Source organism: Scomber scombrus, chromosome 15 (genome assembly GCF_963691925.1).
Source record: "Scomber scombrus chromosome 15, fScoSco1.1, whole genome shotgun sequence".
In the NCBI taxonomy this organism is placed as follows: Eukaryota; Metazoa; Chordata; class Actinopteri; order Scombriformes; family Scombridae; genus Scomber; species Scomber scombrus.
This window is the reverse complement of record NC_084984.1, coordinates 27,186,151-27,204,300: the sequence shown is the minus strand read 5'-3', so window position 1 is coordinate 27,204,300 and position 18,150 is coordinate 27,186,151. Positions and strand designations below refer to the sequence as shown.

The 18,150-nt window shown below is 39.1% G+C and overlaps 1 protein-coding gene across 2 annotated transcripts; it reads right to left on the bottom strand.

Annotated features, from left to right (window-relative positions):
• Positions 1 to 1,078: 1,078 nt before the first annotated feature.
• On the bottom strand, positions 1,079 to 16,407 carry zer1 (zyg-11 related, cell cycle regulator). Of its 2 annotated transcripts, none has more exons than XM_062434704.1 (16): positions 16,319 to 16,407; positions 15,064 to 15,281; positions 14,773 to 14,923; positions 11,816 to 12,270; positions 9,894 to 10,067; positions 9,688 to 9,802; positions 8,486 to 8,632; positions 8,192 to 8,365; positions 5,489 to 5,704; positions 5,279 to 5,320; positions 4,978 to 5,097; positions 4,711 to 4,826; positions 3,242 to 3,430; positions 2,896 to 2,993; positions 2,497 to 2,599; positions 1,079 to 1,436 (listed from the first exon to the last, which is right to left on the bottom strand). In XM_062434704.1, exons 2-16 carry the CDS (start codon positions 15,228 to 15,230, stop codon positions 1,349 to 1,351), a joined length of 2,355 nt encoding a protein of 784 aa, XP_062290688.1. In that variant the 5' UTR covers positions 15,231 to 15,281; positions 16,319 to 16,407; the 3' UTR covers positions 1,079 to 1,348. The 2 variants fall into 2 exon arrangements, with proteins under 2 accessions (XP_062290688.1, XP_062290689.1); XM_062434705.1 differs by having other exon boundaries at positions 16,334 to 16,357.
• Between the last annotated feature and the right edge of the window lie 1,743 nt (positions 16,408 to 18,150).

Genomic DNA, 18,150 nt, shown 5'->3' with positions numbered 1-18,150 from the left:
CACACCTACTTCACGCCACGAATTGGACAGCTTTGTCGTGCTGTTTTTATTCTTTACTCAACTATTTCTGCCACCTTTGAAGTGAAAGACCACTGTGAATGTCTTTCAGGAGAGTATCAGAAAACCTGTGCTCCGTTTGAATGATATATCCCTCCTCTGCTGTTCTGAACAACTACAACCACTGTGTGCAAACTAGTTGATTGAGTGAAACCGATGCTTAACATCTGCATTCCTGTTCATCACAAAGAATGGTTTTGAGGCCAAGTCTTCATAGTCTTGGTTCTGCTCACGGTGACATTTGGTGTCCACATACTTTCGGCTAAATAGAGTAATCACATCAGGTGCTTTGACCTCACTCGTAGTTGGAGCTCAAGGCTGTGTCCAGTAAGAATAATGAACAGAACGAGGTTCAAATGCCAGATAATAAAAAAAAAACAGAAGAGAGGTTGAACTACATCTAAATGATCTGTTAAAAAAAGAATCCAGGATTGCTAGACTAAATTTCTACATTTGAATGATTGGGTATTCTGTCTATAGTTTCTTAGCACTGACCACATGTCAGTAAAACCTAAAAAAAATTTAAATATGGAGTAAAGTCATGAGTGTTTACAGTTATATTATAAAACATACACACAGTAAAAGGATGAGACAAAACAGAGAATATTTACATATATAACAAAAAGAAGTCCATCTGGGAAGACCTCTCTCCCGACATCAGTGTGATGTTTCTCTGCAGCCTACAAGCATGATGGCTAATTTTTCACTGTACACGTGTCCGCAGCTCGGTGGCCTCCACGAGCAGGCTGAGAGCTGCCACCTCTGCGTTCGGTGCGGGACACTGCGTGGCCTTTATAGCCTTTCGTTCAATGTCACACAGTTAACGGTAGTGAACTGCGGAGGGCTTTTGTGTCCTTCCGCTTGAGAATCAAGTGTCACTCCAACTGCTTTGTTCTGTCATTAAATCTTTGACACACACACACACGCACGCACGCACGCACGCACACACACACACACACAGACACACTTAGAGATAACAATCACCCACCCCCACAAACCCATCCCCAACAGAAGAGATGCTTATGTGCAGCACAGGTGAGCACCCTCACAAAAAAAGAACACCATGCACCACATCTTAACTCCTATGTGTCATATATTAAGTTTTTGTCCAAACTGCTGTGAAGAGGGTCACGATTCGGCTCTACAAAATAATAATAATAATAATAATAATAATAATAATAATAATGAGAAGAAGAAGAAGAATGCACACATTGACCCTTGTGGTGATGATGGTAGGAGGGGCCTTAGGTTGGTTTTGCTTGATGTTTACTGGGAACCGGGCTCCTGTGGTTCAACCTCTCTGTCCATAGTTTACCTCCTGTCCATGGTTTGTTTCCATGGGGTCTTCTTTGAAGTTTTCACAATGCTCCATTACTTTCCTGAAAGATACAAATATTTCATAGGTGAGACACATGGTGGCTTCTGTCCAAGAGCTTTGTGAAACCTAGTTTGTTTTCCGCCTTGGTGTGATTCATTTGATCAGGTCTGAGCACAGTAATTGCGTTGCACTCAGGTGCGCGCCACAATAACCAAGACCCTTTAATCGAGGTGGTGGTCTCAGTCCAGTCCCAAATAACTAGCAGTTTGAGTCAAAGGGAAAACTCCAAGTTTACCAACTCATCCACTGATTTGGACTACAGCAAACCAACTATAGGTTTGAAAACACCCTTAAAACAATTCTGTTCTATTCTATTCTAAGTGGTGTCACTGATGCAATCCACTTTAGAGTCTTTAGGTACAAATGCCATTGTGTGCATTATGCATTTAAATGACTGCATCATCAATAAATAACTGATGACTGGGGATGACCCCTGAAACCTGGTTCTAATATTTCTCTGTCTCTCTCTCCTCTGCTCTGTGTCAGTGTTTGACCGACGGCAGGACACAGCCCTTTGACACACACACACACACACACACACACACACACACACACACACACACACACACACACACACACACACACACACACACACACACACACACACACACACACACACACACACACACACACACACACACACACACACACACACAACAGAGTGGACAGCAGTGAAAGATAACATTTGACAACTTGTTATTGTAACTGCAACAAAAGCTTTGCAAGTAAAAAGCCAATGAAAGTCATTCATCACACCATCTGTTCAACAGGCATAAACATAAAAGTGATATTTGTATCTGCTTTGTCCACAGTCTCTCATCCAGTGTACTGGTTGAGCTAATAGCGACCTATTAAAGAAAGCGGTCAGTCTGTAGCTGAACTGTTTAGCTCAGTTTGTCTCCCATCTTAAAATTAGGCAAATTCTTGTAAACTGGGGTAGTGGCTGAGATGTCAGAAACCAGTACAACTAGTATTTCTAAGTCATCAACTGTGGAACTGATTTAGTCAGACAAAGCAAACAACACTGACACATATCAAAAGTACATAACAATGAGACTTACCTGGCCATCTCCTTTGTCTCTGGCTGTGAGCTGTCGAGCTCCAGAACTTTCTCCAAAAGGACTATTCCTCCTTCTTTTATCAGCAGAGGACAGTACTTGCTTGCTGCAAATAGACAATCGATGTATTTAGAAAGATTGTGAGAATGATAAATGTGCATTATTGTGTGCAGGGCAGCAGTACAGAAAGAGTGTGTGTGTGTGTGTAACTGGATATAAGTGGGAAAAGGATATTTTTATAGTGCCAAATGATGAGTTACACAATACAGGATGTAACAGTATGTCAATGCGGTGTAGAGAGGGTTATAATATTGGACTATGAGGGTGTTTCAGGATCAAGAACATGTCAAACGGTGTAAACACTTCATATTGTGCCTGGTTTGAAAGCCTCCAGATACTCACGGTAAACTGACACCAGGTTGAACAGAGCCCATGTGGCCCAGTGCTGACTGACGGGGGCGATGCTCTGAGGCAGCAGCCGCAAGATGGGCTCGAATGACCTGACAGACCAAACTCAGTTTAAAAATTCAGACAGAGGAAATACCAGTGACACACAGCTGTCACTTTAACTCACTTCTGCCTCTAGCATACTTTCTTTTCAGTTACTATTTATCTTTACAAATGCATCTTTAAAATTGAAGTATTCTACTTTTTTCAGAATACTTGATAAACATATGCCATGATCTAGTAATCGTATCTTGTTGACTGATGCTGCATTCATTAAAAGGAACAGTCAATAGATTATCACCTGTAGTTGATGTTGCGGCGTGAGGTGACGTCCCAGCTCTGGATGGCGTCCCACATCTTGTCCATCACCGTGTCTCTTCGGGGCTCTTCCATGGACCAAACCTCCGGCCCGTCAAACATGATGTGTGAGAGCACGCCGCACGCGTTGTATGACACCTCGATCCCGTCTGCCTTACTGTCCAGCAGGTTACTGTCAAAGTATCAGAGAGTGAGGAAGATATATTATAAAATAGACAGATCATGTGAACAAACAAGGAGTGAATAAAACCAATGCATGGTTTATGTAGTTTATCGGTATTGACGATTGCGGTGCGATTGTCATACTTTTTCTTATGTGTGTAGTTTTGCAAACCTTGTTGTCACTGCTATGGTACAGTATGTAACAACATGTGTTTTTCGCCTGTGGCTTTACCTGCCTACACCTGACTTGACTTTAAGCCTCACCTGCAGAGTCTACAGACAAAGTAAAATGATATATTTCCTTTACAATATGTTGTTGTGACTTTAAAGCAATAGTTAGTAGTTTGGAGAATTCACTTCCTTGCATAGAGTTAAATGAGAGGATGGAACCATTCAATCTGCCTGGTAAGGGTATGGTAAGGGTTAGGGTCAACTTTACTGATCACCCTAGGGGGGAATTCAAAATTCATGCAACAGTATTCTTGTAATAAATTATTACAAAAATAAAATAAAATAACATAAATTTAAAAACTAAATTCAATAAATAATCTCTAAATACTATATATATAATAAACAATAAACAATACAAGATTACAACTAGGAGCTGGATAGCTGAACTGCATAGATTCACTGGTTGTGTCAGAAGTTAAAAGAGCCCACCTACCAGCACCTCACTCATTAACGTTTTCTTAAGGTTTATGTACCATGGATTCTTGCTGTCGCCATGGGGTTGCCAGGCAACCAGCTTAAAACTTCAGGAAGTCACTGCTCCCAGCCAAGAAATGTGTAACCTTTGGACAGAACCTGGCTAGCTTTTTCCACCTGTTTCCAGTCTTTGGGCCAAGCTAAGCTATTGTACAGATATGGGAGTAGTATCAATCTTCTTATTTATCTCTCTGCAAGAGAATAAGTGTATTTCACAAAGAGTCAAACTATAGCGTGAATGCAGGTTACACTTAAAGCAACTAGAGTGAAGCTGGTGGTGATGGATAAAGATTCAATACTCTATACAGATAAATGATTGTCAGATATTTGCTATCTGATTGTTTGTAAGTCCTGGTTAATTCAAGCTGAGTCAAAGTTAGCTATGTTTGTAGATAATATCCAACCTGTATTTCAAAGATATTCTAATGGGCACACTTCTTATATGTGTTGGTTTTTTTTTATTACAGGAAGAACTGTGAAGAAGAACTGTGACACAAACACAAAAAGTGTTAACAGCGAGGGTTTTAGCAGCTCCGTCAATGCTGGAATCACTTTACCCTCCGCTGGTTTGAGCAGCTCTCTTACCTGAATACAGTGATGAACTGTGGGGTGAGCAGCTGCGGCCTCAGAGCTTTGACTTCAGCGACATTTCCCAAAAGCCCCAGCATGTTGCGGTGCAGCTCCTGCTTGTCTGGAAACTCCTGGGAGGAAGATGACACAAAGAGAGGAGAGTTTATTTTATTATACGGCACAAATACTAAACAGATTACTGGCGTTATAGTCTCAAATCATGATAATTCATCTGGTACATGGTAGCAGTGAAGTGAATGTAGAGTGGGACAGCAGACTGACCTGTAGACACTCCAGAAACAGGCTCATGCCCCGACAGTTGAGGAACATCTGACAGTTGTCGGGCGTTTCGTCAGTGATGTTCCACAGAGCGCTCCAGGAAAACTCCATCACCTGGTCACACTGAGGGGAAACAAACACACACACTGTTAGACCAACATAGAAGAAGCATGCTGATTTTATGACCTGTCAACTGTCTCCTGAGCTGTGATATAATATTCTACCAAATTAACGTGCTCCACAGTAAACAGCTGAGTCAGGCTAAAACTGAAAATATCAAAGAGGATTAAAAGTTAAGACTCACCATTTTGTCCTGTAGCTTCTTCTGAATTAAATTCAACATTGTCTGTGAAAAAAGGGAGGAAGAAGAAAATCACATAAAAAATTGATGAAAACCTTCAACACAATTAGCTGCCAGCTGTCTGGGGGGGGGGGGGGGGGGGGGGGGTTTCTGACTGACAGTAGAACTACAGCAAAAACTGGGTAAGGGGCTGTGCTGATATGGCTGTGTTACCTTGACAAATCCCATCTTTCCCACAGCCTCCTTGTGATGGTTGTCCACCTGGCATACCAAAGCGTTGCAGAGGTGCACGGCAATTCTCTGGATGGACTCCTCCTGCCTGGCTGGCTCCAGGATTTTAAGCAGCAGCTGGTTGACGCGACTGTACTGGAACTCCAGCTCCTCAGGAATACTGAAGTTACACAGAGTCAAGCAGCAGTTCCTCTGGACCTGTTAGGAGGGAGATAGAGGAAGGTTCAAGACCCAAATTGCAAACTCTAATGCATTTCAAATAGACTTGATCTGATAATAATTACCATAAAAACCGGTGTATAAGTCGCACCTTAAACGCAGTTTTCTTTTCATTGAAATGTGAGGTGCGTCTTATACACTAATGTCCTATTCACCAGTAAAATACAGAGAGGTTGGATCTGGATATGATTATAGGAATGTAAAAGGCCGTCCACACTAAGAATGATAATATAACTATAAAGATAATGATGTGAGCGTCCACACTTATGAACTATAACGTCCTATAAACAGCTGTGTAAAGCATGCGCGCGAGACTATTGATGACCCGTTACTGCTGTATGTTATACAGAAAAAGTACAAAGAAAACCAGGCGGGTTCACAGGTGGGTGCTGATTCAGTGTGTTTCAGTATTTACAGACCAAACTGACCTGACTGACAACAGCAGATGTTGAAGCGTGATGCGCAAAAGCTGTGGCGATGACACATAGTATGAGCACAGATCTGAAGAATAAAAGGATTGACTAACTGTGTTGTTTTTCCACTGGATGGAACAGAGGATGATGCTTTGTTTGACTCTGGGACTGACACAGAGTATGAGGACAGTGAGCTTGGTGAGACTTACTGCGCACAGTCACAGCTCTCGAGTTAGCACACAGGTACACCCTGTATCAATTATGTAAAGTTACTATTAGTATAAAAAAAAATGCGTTAATAAATGAATAACTAGTGGTGCATTCAAATAAACCAGTCTTTAATAGAAAAGCATTTTTCCCAGCATGACACCCCCCAAAATAGACTGCATCTTCTAAGGCTATCGTGAAGCCTACTGTACCATTCAAATGTTGTTGTACTTTACTTTTTCAATAAATTAACAGAAATAATTATGGCTGTTATGTTCTCATTTTGGATAATATAAAATCATAATATAGAGTGCTTGTGATTGTATTTTCACTGTAATAGTATCAAATCTAAATTTTAAAAAAAGAACACAAAATATATCTGTGGTTCCAAATTTCATATAGACACTAATTATAAAGAATATTTAAGCCGGGTTAGAATATGAACATGTAAGGGTTAAACTGTTTATAATATTCATGGATTAGTTTTCTTATATTGTGTTGAACATTTATATGCATGTGTATGTGTACATATACAGCATATGTACTGTGTAAAGCACACTAAATCTCCCCTGGAATGTAATGTACTATATAAAGATTGTCTTGCTTTCATAACCTTTGATTTGGCATCATATATTCATTCCTGAGATATATTATATGTCAATTCTGTTTTTCAACAGGAGAACACTCCTTCTTCATGTTGATACACTGGTTTGACTCTGGCATATGTTTGTGTTTCTACTGTCATCAGGTTTGTTAAAATGTACATTTAGTATTTTTGTTGGTTTTATATCATTTGAAATGACATTTGCACCATTTTTTTACCAAAAGTAAGACTGAATGCTCCTGAAAATGTCAAATGGTGTAATCACAAAAGAATGATAAATATTACATATTTAATACCCCTACAGTGTATTTAAGTGGACTTATACTAATAATGACTTCAAATTGTTCCTGATTGACATGATTAATGTCAATGTAATGTAAGATCATGCCAAACTAGTTGATATGGTGTTTTATTGAGAATTTAGTGTTTTTAAACAAATTGAATTATTTGGTAGGTGGTTTTATGGTTCCACCACTTAGACATTTTTGCCGGGTCCACAAAAAAAGAATGTGTGCAAGTTATTCATATGTTTATTTTCACATTTTAACCCCCTTTAAATTTGACTAAATCACATGGACACAAAAAAACCTCATTGACCCATATACAGTAGGATAAGCAGTAAGCAGAACATCAGCAGAGCAGCACCAGCTTAAAGTCCTCCATCACTGTCTATGTGAGGCGTTCAGGTGCATTTTGGTAGCACTCAGAGCCCAACAGAAAATCACTGTAGCCAAGTGTGAGGAAAATAGATTTGAAGCGTAAAAATACTCTTTAGGTCGCAGTTACGCTTGTAAAGTATGAGTGAAAGGCAAGTGGAAACGCTGCGTGTGTAGACAGCTGGATTGATTAAAATAGAAGGAGCACATTTGTTCCCTCAGATGTTTGTGAGACTAATGGCTGAAAAACACAGCTGAGGCTCTTTCTGTGTAGACATCATGTTAACCAGGGATAAGTATAATACTATTACTAATACTATTATATATTAATAGAATAATATGGCTGCTGTATTTAGAGCCTCGATCAAATCTTTTGCAGTTCTCTAACAGAAAAGACACATTTATGTCATTGGAAACGTTTGTATTGTGTGATAAGCTGTACTGACACTAGGGGCCGAGCGAGGAGAAGTGCTGAAGTTGCAACAAACGTCATAATCCTCTATGCTGAAATGTTCAAATCACCACCATCTTGAAAACCTCTGAACGCTTTCTCAGATGTAGTGATGATGTCACAGAGTAGACTTACAGTGACTTCCTGGTACTGCTCCATTCCATTGAGCACCACCTCGATGACTTCACGGCGCAACCGCACGCTCTGGTCGCTGCGGTACTCTGTGTTGGTCAGGTAGAAAAGAGCGGCGCTTCCCGTCACCTGGATGCTCTTATCATACTTATGGCACTTTAGTGCTGCTATGACGAGCTGGGACAAGGACAGAGAGGATGAGACGCGGGCATAAGATTGTGCAATCGTGGCTAAAATTAAATGAGGTAAGTGGTGTCGCCTCTTTTTAACATTGGCCTCGACTTAAACTCATCTTACTTGCAGAGCTCGGAGCAGCTGGCTGCAGTGTTGTATCCTGGCGATGTCGAACAGCTGATTGATGGCTCTGTGGGCCAGCTCAGGACGAAACTCTGTGTAAGTCTCAATGGCGTTTAGGACCTGGTCTTCATTCTTTGATCCAGTCACCTGAAAAAGCATCACACACACGCACAGACACACAAACACACAAACACACACATAGACACATAGACACACAGACACACACACCAAAACCTGTTAATGAGGATTACCAATGTACACACAGCACCTTTTTAAAGAATGTAATCTTTTAAATCTTTTTTAAATCTCTTAATTGCTTTCACTGGTTTGGCCTTTCTATCAGTCATCTTCATACTGATGCACTCCTGCACTTTTAATTTGCTGTATTTGATTTGATTTGATATATTCAATTTGCACTTGTTTACTATTATTAGTATTTTATTTTCCATCTTATATTACATTGATGGGTTTTAATTGTTTTATTTATTTTTTAAACATTGCTTTATTCTCCTTTTATGCACTTATAATATTAAGTACTTGGAAGGTGTATGTAATTGATCTAGTTATGAAGCGCTTTCTTGTACGAAAGCCGCTATACAAACTTATTATAATTATTATTATATTTAAGATTATTATTATTGTTATTATCTTGAGCAGCTCGAATAAAGACTGAGTTTTCCTTTTGAGATTTTCTTTCATCCTCTCAATTCTCTTGTGATTCGTCTCGAGATGCCTTTAGCAGTTTAGACTCCTACATTAGAAACTACTGTTCTATCTTTTTGAGTTTTACAATTGAATATGTTCTTTTAAGCTGGGAGACAAAAAGTAAACATGAGTCACTGCCCAACCTCTAAAACAGCTCTGATTGTCTCCTGGACGACCTGAATTTGAAAACAATACTGTCTAACTCTTGGCATGCTACGCTATTTTTTAATCAATTTCCTTGACATTTACAACCTGTTATAAAAATGATAATATTGCCCGACTATCACCTATGATACTGAAGGTGAAACATGTCAATGAAACCGTGTTAATAATGACGGACGACATCTGGATCAGGAAGCAAATGATTAGAATAAATAAACATTGCATTGCTTATCATTTTATGTCAACAGCAACTAGCCCCGAAGGGAAGTCGTTTCAGTTGTGAAGAAAAAAGTGAAACCGCTATTGAAAACTGTATCGAGTGTGTGTAAAGTCACCTTATAAGCAGGGATGTGTGTCACATTACAAAGGGTTGTGTCGTATAAGCCCAGAAACTGCAGGGGCCTCTTCAGCTCTTGGAAAGGGTAGATGCTGCTCTTACATGGCTCAATGCTGAAAAAGAGAGAAACCTGGACTGTTCAGAAAAAGCTCACACACTCTCTGAATCTTCTCCACTGTGAGTTCTTTGCAGACGGTCACCCACCTTGGCCGACCCATAGCTTCTTCGAAGAGTGGAACCGTGCAGTTGTCGAGCATGATGTGACCCGAGATGTCCAGCGATACCAGGTTGACCAGGCACTGAACGATGGCCGTCAGGATTTTGCGGTTCATCTTAGACTTGGAGGTCCGCCTGCTCTCCCGCGAGATGTCCAGATGCCTGAGGAGCACAGGGTTTGATTTTTAGATGATGGGCGGCCATTTAAACAGAACTACAGATGAATTTGGATATTGACATGAATAAGAATGCTGTGTTGTCAGTTACATTCGCTCAATGATAAACATGTCTGTATTTGGTCTCTTATCTGTACATCACTGAAATGAATAGCCTGACAAAATTTTGTAATGCCCGTAGAGCCCGACCGATATATCGGTCAGTCGATATCATCGGCCGATATTGGCCTATCACAGATATATCAGTATCTGTGAATACATTGTCCGATTTGTGTCGATATTTTTTATTTGAAGTTATATAGGCAGCATTGTATGTATATTTAATTCAAGTTTAATATATGTATGTTTTTGTTCTGTGTTTTTTTTATTCATAGCTAATTATAATTATTAAATTCCCAGCAGTATTTTTGCTGTTTCAGTGCACTGATTCATTTCGTACAATAAAGTTTATTGTTCGAATCTAAAGCATCATTCCTCAATAACATATCTTTGTCAAAGTGTTTGATCACGAGATTTGAGTGATCATTACAAAAAGATGTGTGTTAATGTATATATTCTGTACATATAACATTATCGGCCAGTATATCAATATCGGATTTTTTTTTTGCTCCCTAATATCAGTACCGGCATCAGCCCCTAAAATCCAGTATGGGTCTGACCCTAAATGCCTAATAAAAGCTTTTCACTTCATCTAGAAATCCTGTGTGCATAAAATACCCCATCACTTCATCAGTAACTGATGTCCATTCAGAAATGAGAAATTCTTTAGCTCCTTTATATGTTTAAATGAGCTTGTCTAGAAACTCACATTTCACTTAGATTGCATCATTTTAAATCCACCTGATTCCTACAAATATGCAAAAGAAGAGGAGAGGGGACACCAGGGGTCATACAGAAAGCTAGTTTACATTTTGATTTACAGTCTGTGGTATCTTAGTCAGCTGTTTTTCCTCTTATAAAACTACATCATGACCGGTGCGCGGGTGGTCGAGTGGTTAAAAGCCCATGCCATATACGCAGCGGACCCTGGTTCGAATCCCGGCCGGCAGACCTTCCTGCATGTCACACCCCTCTCTCTCTCTCTCTCTCTCTCCCATCATTTCCTGTCTCTCTATTGCTAATAAATGCGTCTATGCCCGAAAAAATCTAAAACAAAAAAAGCAACAACATGATAACTTTTGAATATATTTGAGTCATGTGAACTGTATAATTAATGTAATATCTTGATAAATGTGAGCTAAATTAGTCAATTGTTTAAATGGTCCACTTATATTTTGTTTGAAACTAAGAAAAACCACAAAGATATATACTGTGGTTATTTTATAGAGAATACAATTTAAGCAGCAATCACAATGTTGGTCAGACAAATCACGATTACACATTTTCTACCTTACACACGTTGCGTGCACTTAAACTGTAAGCTACTTATTTTCGATGACATCCTGACATTTGTTCCTAGTTGGTTTCACATATTGATCTATGAAACTCTGATAACAGTCTGATGATTTTTATGAGAGACTTAAAATGATTTCCAGCCAGCAGAAGTTATAAACATTATTGAATGAGTCATGAGGTGAGTTCAACTTCAGTCCAGTGGACAGCTTAACTTAACTTGGATGAATGGAGATGAACTTCAACACCAGCACAATATTTGAGGTGTATCACACCTGGGAGATGTTGAGTTACTGAGTGCAGTGCTTTATGTATCGACAGCATGCTGACTAATGATCTTACCTGAGATTGACAAGCTCCACCACGGTATTGACCAATTCCTCTGACAGGTCCACATTGTAGAGAACAAGAGATGCCAGTCTGTCTTTCCACTGGGTCAGAAAGGCTGTTCCCAGTAACTGTACATTAGACAGATCTAGTAAGGTGAGCGACTTCAGGGGTTTCAGCAGGGTCTCTGCATCCACCTCGTCAGGCAGCCCGCCCAGGTTGAGCAACCTGAGGCGGTTGAACCCCTGGAAGTTAAAGTCCGTCTCTAACGCTTGCCGAGAAGCGGGGCTCTCGTCCTCCTCGTCCTCTGTGTCTTCGTTGCATGCGAGCGGGGCGCCGCCCTTCCTGTAGAAGATGCGACTGCAGCCGAAGAGACAGAGGGAGACCAGGGTCTCTCGGAAGCAGGTCAGTGTTTTCAAGCTGCGGGATGACAGGCTGTTGCAGTAGGTGAGGTGGAGCTCAATCAAATCCTACAGGAAAACACAATGCCAATATGTCAGACAGTCCAACCAGTAGGAGTCAAAAATGCTGTAGAGAGGATACGATCCCTCACTTGCTTCCCACTCAGCTACAGTGCATTCAAAAGGGCCAAAACAGAAGAGGAACTACTTTTTTCCTTACAACTCAATGAATGTGCTACCTGAACTGACTGTAGTTTATTTTAACATGACATTTTGCACTAAACAGCCTTCTTTCAGTAAGATACAGTATGTCTAATTATTATCCTTAACTCACTGCTGTTTCCATATTCACTGAAACTAGGCCTGTCACAATAATTACATTATTGACTTATCGTACAATAACGTGATGATCATCCTCATCATGTCTATATATGGACTTATCATATGATACATGGACATGACCTTCATCATTGTTTTGATCTCAGTATTGTCACACTTCACATTAGCAGCTAAGAGGCTATTCATGTCACATTAGCTAAACAAGTAGTGTCCTCCATTCCTCACTGTGTACGTCCTGAGTGGAGACTGTAGAAGAATTAAAGGTTAATAACTCTGTCCTCAACCATAATGACAGTCTGTGTTTTTACACAAGTGTAGCACCCACTATCCAATCCCACCCCCCCACCCCCCTTACATTATTATACTATTATATTATTATTATATCAGTGGTATAAAATGATCTTCAAACGACAATAATCGTTTATAGCCTTATTTCTGAGACAATATATCGTCCAACAAAAGTACTTATTGTGACAGATCTAACTGAATCTAGACACATTAGGTTGTATGATTTATTTTAGATGTCAATATTTCATTGTTAGTTATAGCATCTATATCAAAATATTTGTTTTAGCAATCAAACATTGTTTGATGTTTCACTCTTCTCTAAAATATAGTCGTATAATAACTGATGTGCCTTCGATAAGATGTCAGTGAATTTATTTCTGGAAGAAAATCAAATCTTAAAAGTCCAAGTGAAACTAAATTGCACGTCAAATCACTTGGCTTGTGTTCTCTTTTGAGAAAACTAAGGAAAAGTGCACTGGTAATGTCAGTTGAAAAGCTTGATAGCTAATTAATGATGGTAATAAAACTATTAACAATGCATTTAAAATAACACTGACATTATTTTAATTGGTTAATTGGGATTTGTGTTGGACTTTAAGCTATTAGCAGTGGGACAGTGGGGGTTAGTAGTGGGGTACCATTTACTAAATATTCCTGATCGTCACCTGACATAATTACTCTAAGTGGTAATTAGTGGTAACAGAAAACCAAACGGCCACCCCCGCAAGAGGAATCCTACATGACTGTGAGGTGTTGGGTATCCTTCATATACTTCACCAGTGTTTGTCCAAACAGTAACAAACACTTCTAGCTGCTAAATCAAATAAATAAAGGTTATAAGTTCAGGAAGGAACTTGGACACTCTTGGGACATCCAGAGGATCTTAGATGAACAGACTGAAGGGTCAATACTGTGATGGATTTCCTCATTTGTTAGTTTTTTACCTGTGTTTTCACATAAATGTAATGCAACTGAAGACAGAACTTCTTAGATGTATGTTTTCAATATAGAACAGATAGAATATTTCACTTATAATTAAAAAAGAATGGTGCTGTACACTTAGATTGTGACGTTAATTATGTACATAAATTGCTTGCTGTCGCCCCATTGGCTAGATTAGCAAATTTCATCTGTGTTGGTTTACAACAGCGACTGGTCTCAGTCCTGTTTAGCCTGGCAAACCAACCATAACTGCTGAGTAAATTCCCTCATATCTTAAAACAAAGAACAGCGTTATGTCATCTTCCTTCATGCACAAAGAAAGAGAAAGAAAAAGTAAGAGAGGTTTAGTTTCAAAAAGTGTTCTTCTTCAACTCAGTTCATGAGGAAAATGAAAGCAGGCAATAAAACACTAAATTTACTGGTTTAATTATTTTGGGAAACTTTAGATAATATGACTGGTTGTGTTGTCTTGCAGTGTTATCAGTGTGTCAACATCTCTGTGATTAAGTGGATAAGTAGAGTGTTATCATAACTTTATGGGTTGATGACTAAAGTTAGTAAAAAGCTTGAATTTTTCTTGAAAGGTCCTGAAAACCTGTTTTATCATCAGCTTCTTACTCTATATGATGGAGTCCTACACTTTCCTCATCTGTTTGATGTGGGCAGGTTTATATTGGAAAAATGTGAGAAATGTAATATATTCAGCAACATTTCAATCAGATTCTTATCACAATTGTTGAATTGTTTGCTTATGTTGCCATCAATAAAATCTATTTAAACCACACCCATACAGCCCTGATGAAACAAAGTTTTAAAGTGTTTAAGTCTTTAAAAAATCTGTTTGTTTTGTTCCATTATTTCAATTGTTGCTTATTTATTAGTTATGACTATTTAGCATTAAAGATCAAAAAATTCAGGGGGTTCTAAAAAAGTGCAGATTCCACTATCTACTTTAGATATACTGAAATCTGGTCTTCCATCTACTAACGTTGAGCATCCCACCTGTTTTCTAATGGCCTCCAGGTCTCTGTCACGCACAAAGTCTTCTCTCAGCTGTACCCTGGTCAGTCTGGTGCTTCGAGGGTCTGAGAATAATTGAAAGAAGCTTTCCTCTGGTTCAAAGTTACTGTCTGTGTGGACCAACTCCATGTATCTGTTTAAGAAAAAAAAAAAAATAGAATGGATTCCCTTTCAGACATGGAATTTGTGACATAGTAACAAACACACAGGGACTTTAACAGACTGAAATTCAGACATCAGGTACACATTAACTCGATGTATGCGGCTACATACGTGTTGACCAGCTTGTCGCAGATTTCGCTGGGAAGGAAGATGTCCGAGCGCAGGCACAACTTGTTGCTGAATCCCTGGTAGCACATGGTCTTCCGGAGGTTCCTCAGGCAGAAGACCGTCGCCAGAGTCATGAGGCTGTCAGGGTTGTCTCCTGCTTTGGCTGCCATGTTAGCCTCTTCTTCTCCGGCTCAGATCAAATACAGGGCAGTGCAGGGGACCTTAGGAGGCGTACAATGAAGAAAGTAAAGAACGGGAAAAAGTTCCCCTTGACAATCAGAGTTGAAAAATTAATATTTTCAAGTGTGAACTGTCACTTTAATTATAAATGTCACAATAAGACAACATTTGAGAGTCAGAATAATTGATCATTTTCAATATAAAATGAACCCTTCTTGGAAGAGACAATGTGACAATTAAAAAATTCAACTGTATGCACAGAGTGACACATTTTTTCAGTCACATAAATCGCCATCTATCCAAGAAAAAATGTGTTTAACAGCAAAGATATACACTTTAAATCACTGTTAACTTATGTACAGAAAACTCTTAGTGTATTTTTAAGTGTCCAGTAAATGAAATGGTAAACATAGTGCTGTCAAAGTGCCTTACTGTCATCACAAACAAAGCCTGTATTTACATTTTTACCAGCTCTTTACATTGCACTGCACAGCTCTGCATATTTAGCCATGTTAGCTGTGTTGTCTGGCTACTGTTAGCAAATAATGTCGGCTACTTTGCAATTTGTTTTAAAATTAATAACAAAATGTTTTGGTCTCAATAATATGACGCAGAATAACTGTAGTTGCTAAGCTGAAGCTAGTAACGTATCTCGTTCTGTCTTTTGGTTGGTTAAACTAGTTTGTTAGCTGAGCACACATAGCAATGAATCCTGAGAGACACAGCAGACTGTTACTAAGTTAGCACGCAAGCTAGCTAGCGACACTGTAGAAGTATTTACTTTAACAACACTAACGCTAGATAGCTACTGAAAAACACACAACGCTCGTTAGTGTACTCACTCACAACGACTCAAAACACCAGAGAGCACCACTTGTTATTCTGCGTAAAGCTTTGACTAGCCGATACGGTATCACCAGTGTATTACAGCGTCTACATTAGCTTGCGGCTAACGGTGACTTTCCCTGCTATAATGTTAGCTGTCTGAGCCGCTGCTGGGGCTAGCACTAGGCTAACGGCTCAGTGTGCTGATACCGGCTGGAAGCAGCTGGTCAGCGGTGTGACAGAGTGGGCTCACCGGGCAGAGCTCTACCTGAGCTGTCGCCGAGGATCCGTGTCCTGATGACGGCCACAGATTCAGTTATTAACACCAGTCTGCACTCATCTGATTTTCCTTTTCGTACGATGTCAACAAACAAACTCCTCCTCCTCCTTCTTCTACCCCTCCTCCTTTGCTTTTTTTTCCGTTCTCTTCCTCCTCCTCTTCTTCTTCCCCTTCCTTTGCTTTTTTCCCCTTTCTTTCTCTTCTTCCGCCTCTTCTTCCTCTCTTTTAACTCCCTCTTCCTTTACTACCTCTGTTCTTCCTCTTCTTCCTCTTTCTCTTCTTCCTCCCGTTTAACTTCGTTTTCTTCTTCTTCGTCTTCCTCGTTCCTCTTCCTCTTAGTTCTTATTTCCATACACCTACAGTAGGTCATTTATTAGTAGCATTATTATCATTGTGTTATTTGTCTCACCAGTAAACATTGCTTACTCATGTGTTATGAATTAATACATTTATAATAGTGGTAGAAATATGTAAAACACCAAAAACACTTAACTGCAATACTTTAGAGTGATGTATGGAATACAAATAATTGTTTTATTTAAAAATATTTATATTTAATCAACCTTAATTTGAATATATTTGAATATTCTAATATATTTGAATATTATATTTTTTGTTATATTTTTGAAATAAAGACAAATCACAAGAAATGTGGATTGATTGTAGCTGTTCTCTCTTCTCATTGTTGCCTTTTAATGCAAATAAACATTCCCAAATGTGACATATTTTATGTTGTATCATTTACTTCAGTCCTATTCTTCCAGTGCCTCAGCTTAACCTGATGTTGTGGTCCAAGTAGGAAAATTGCATTTTGAATAACCTAACCTAACTTTATTAACCTGGAATGAAAAAATCTATCCTCATATGTCTGCTTCACCTTTGATGTTGTCTGATAGGGATTAATTGGTAACCTGTCCTTAAATACACAGAGAGGTTCCCCCTTAACAGGACTAATGAGTTTCATGCAACAAGTGCATAGTTCCTGATGATACCCAGTACACCTATAGGCACAACCTAACTCTTACTTTCTTTGTTTCTTTGCTGTATAAAACGTATGAACATTCTTTTAACCAACATCAGTGCACAGTTACACTCTGTCGTGACTGTACATTGAAATAAAATAGCAAAGTACTTAATAAAATAACAGAAAGACAACTTTGTCATTGTGTCAATTCTTTTATTTTTCAGATTTCCACCAGTGGCCATTTGCCAAACTCTGTCAAAACGGGTTTAAGGACCCATTAATCCAGCTATGTCAGTGTCTTCTGCACAGTTTTGCTCCCATACAGTTTACAAGCACAGGACTGAGTGAAAAAAACACGTTTCATTAAAGCAAACGTATTTAGTTCATTAGTTATCATCTTTATAGTCAAACTGTGGTGTTTATTTTCTTGTGTAGTTATATAGTCAAAATTGTAATTACCAAAAAGCCCTTTATTGATTTTTCTTCAGTGACATTCAGTGTTCTCCAATGAGCAAGAATTTTTGGTTTCTGACTGACAATACCAGTATGATAGGCCGATGTTCTTGGACACTGCTTAATCCTAAAAATTCTATAAATCCTACAAAAGTGGGAAATAGAGCTCAGTTACCAAGCTAGGCTATAACGTTCCACTCTCCTAGCAGAACACAAACTTAACAGCACAATGATTCCTGATTCAGGACTCATAGCGGTGTTTTCTTCTCATCCACTCTTGAGTACTTTTTGATGCATGTTTGGGGTCATTATCCTGCTGGAAGACCCATGACACAGCTTTTCTAACACCGGGCTGTATATTTCACTCCAAGATTCTGTGATAGTCTTC

Bases quoted from the DNA above. Each gene is read 5' to 3' on its own strand.
- zer1 (XM_062434704.1), bottom strand. From the start codon at position 15,230: ATGGCAGCCAAAGCAGGAGACAACCCTGACAGCCTCATGACTCTGGCG. The intron at 9,803-9,893 runs GTGGGTGACCGT...TCTCTTTTTCAG, and splicing joins GAAGCTATGGGTCGGCCAAG to CATTGAGCCATGTAAGAGCA. The intron at 3,431-4,710 runs GTAAGAGAGCTG...ATACTTTGACAG, and splicing joins CAGTTCATCACTGTATTCAG to TAACCTGCTGGACAGTAAGG.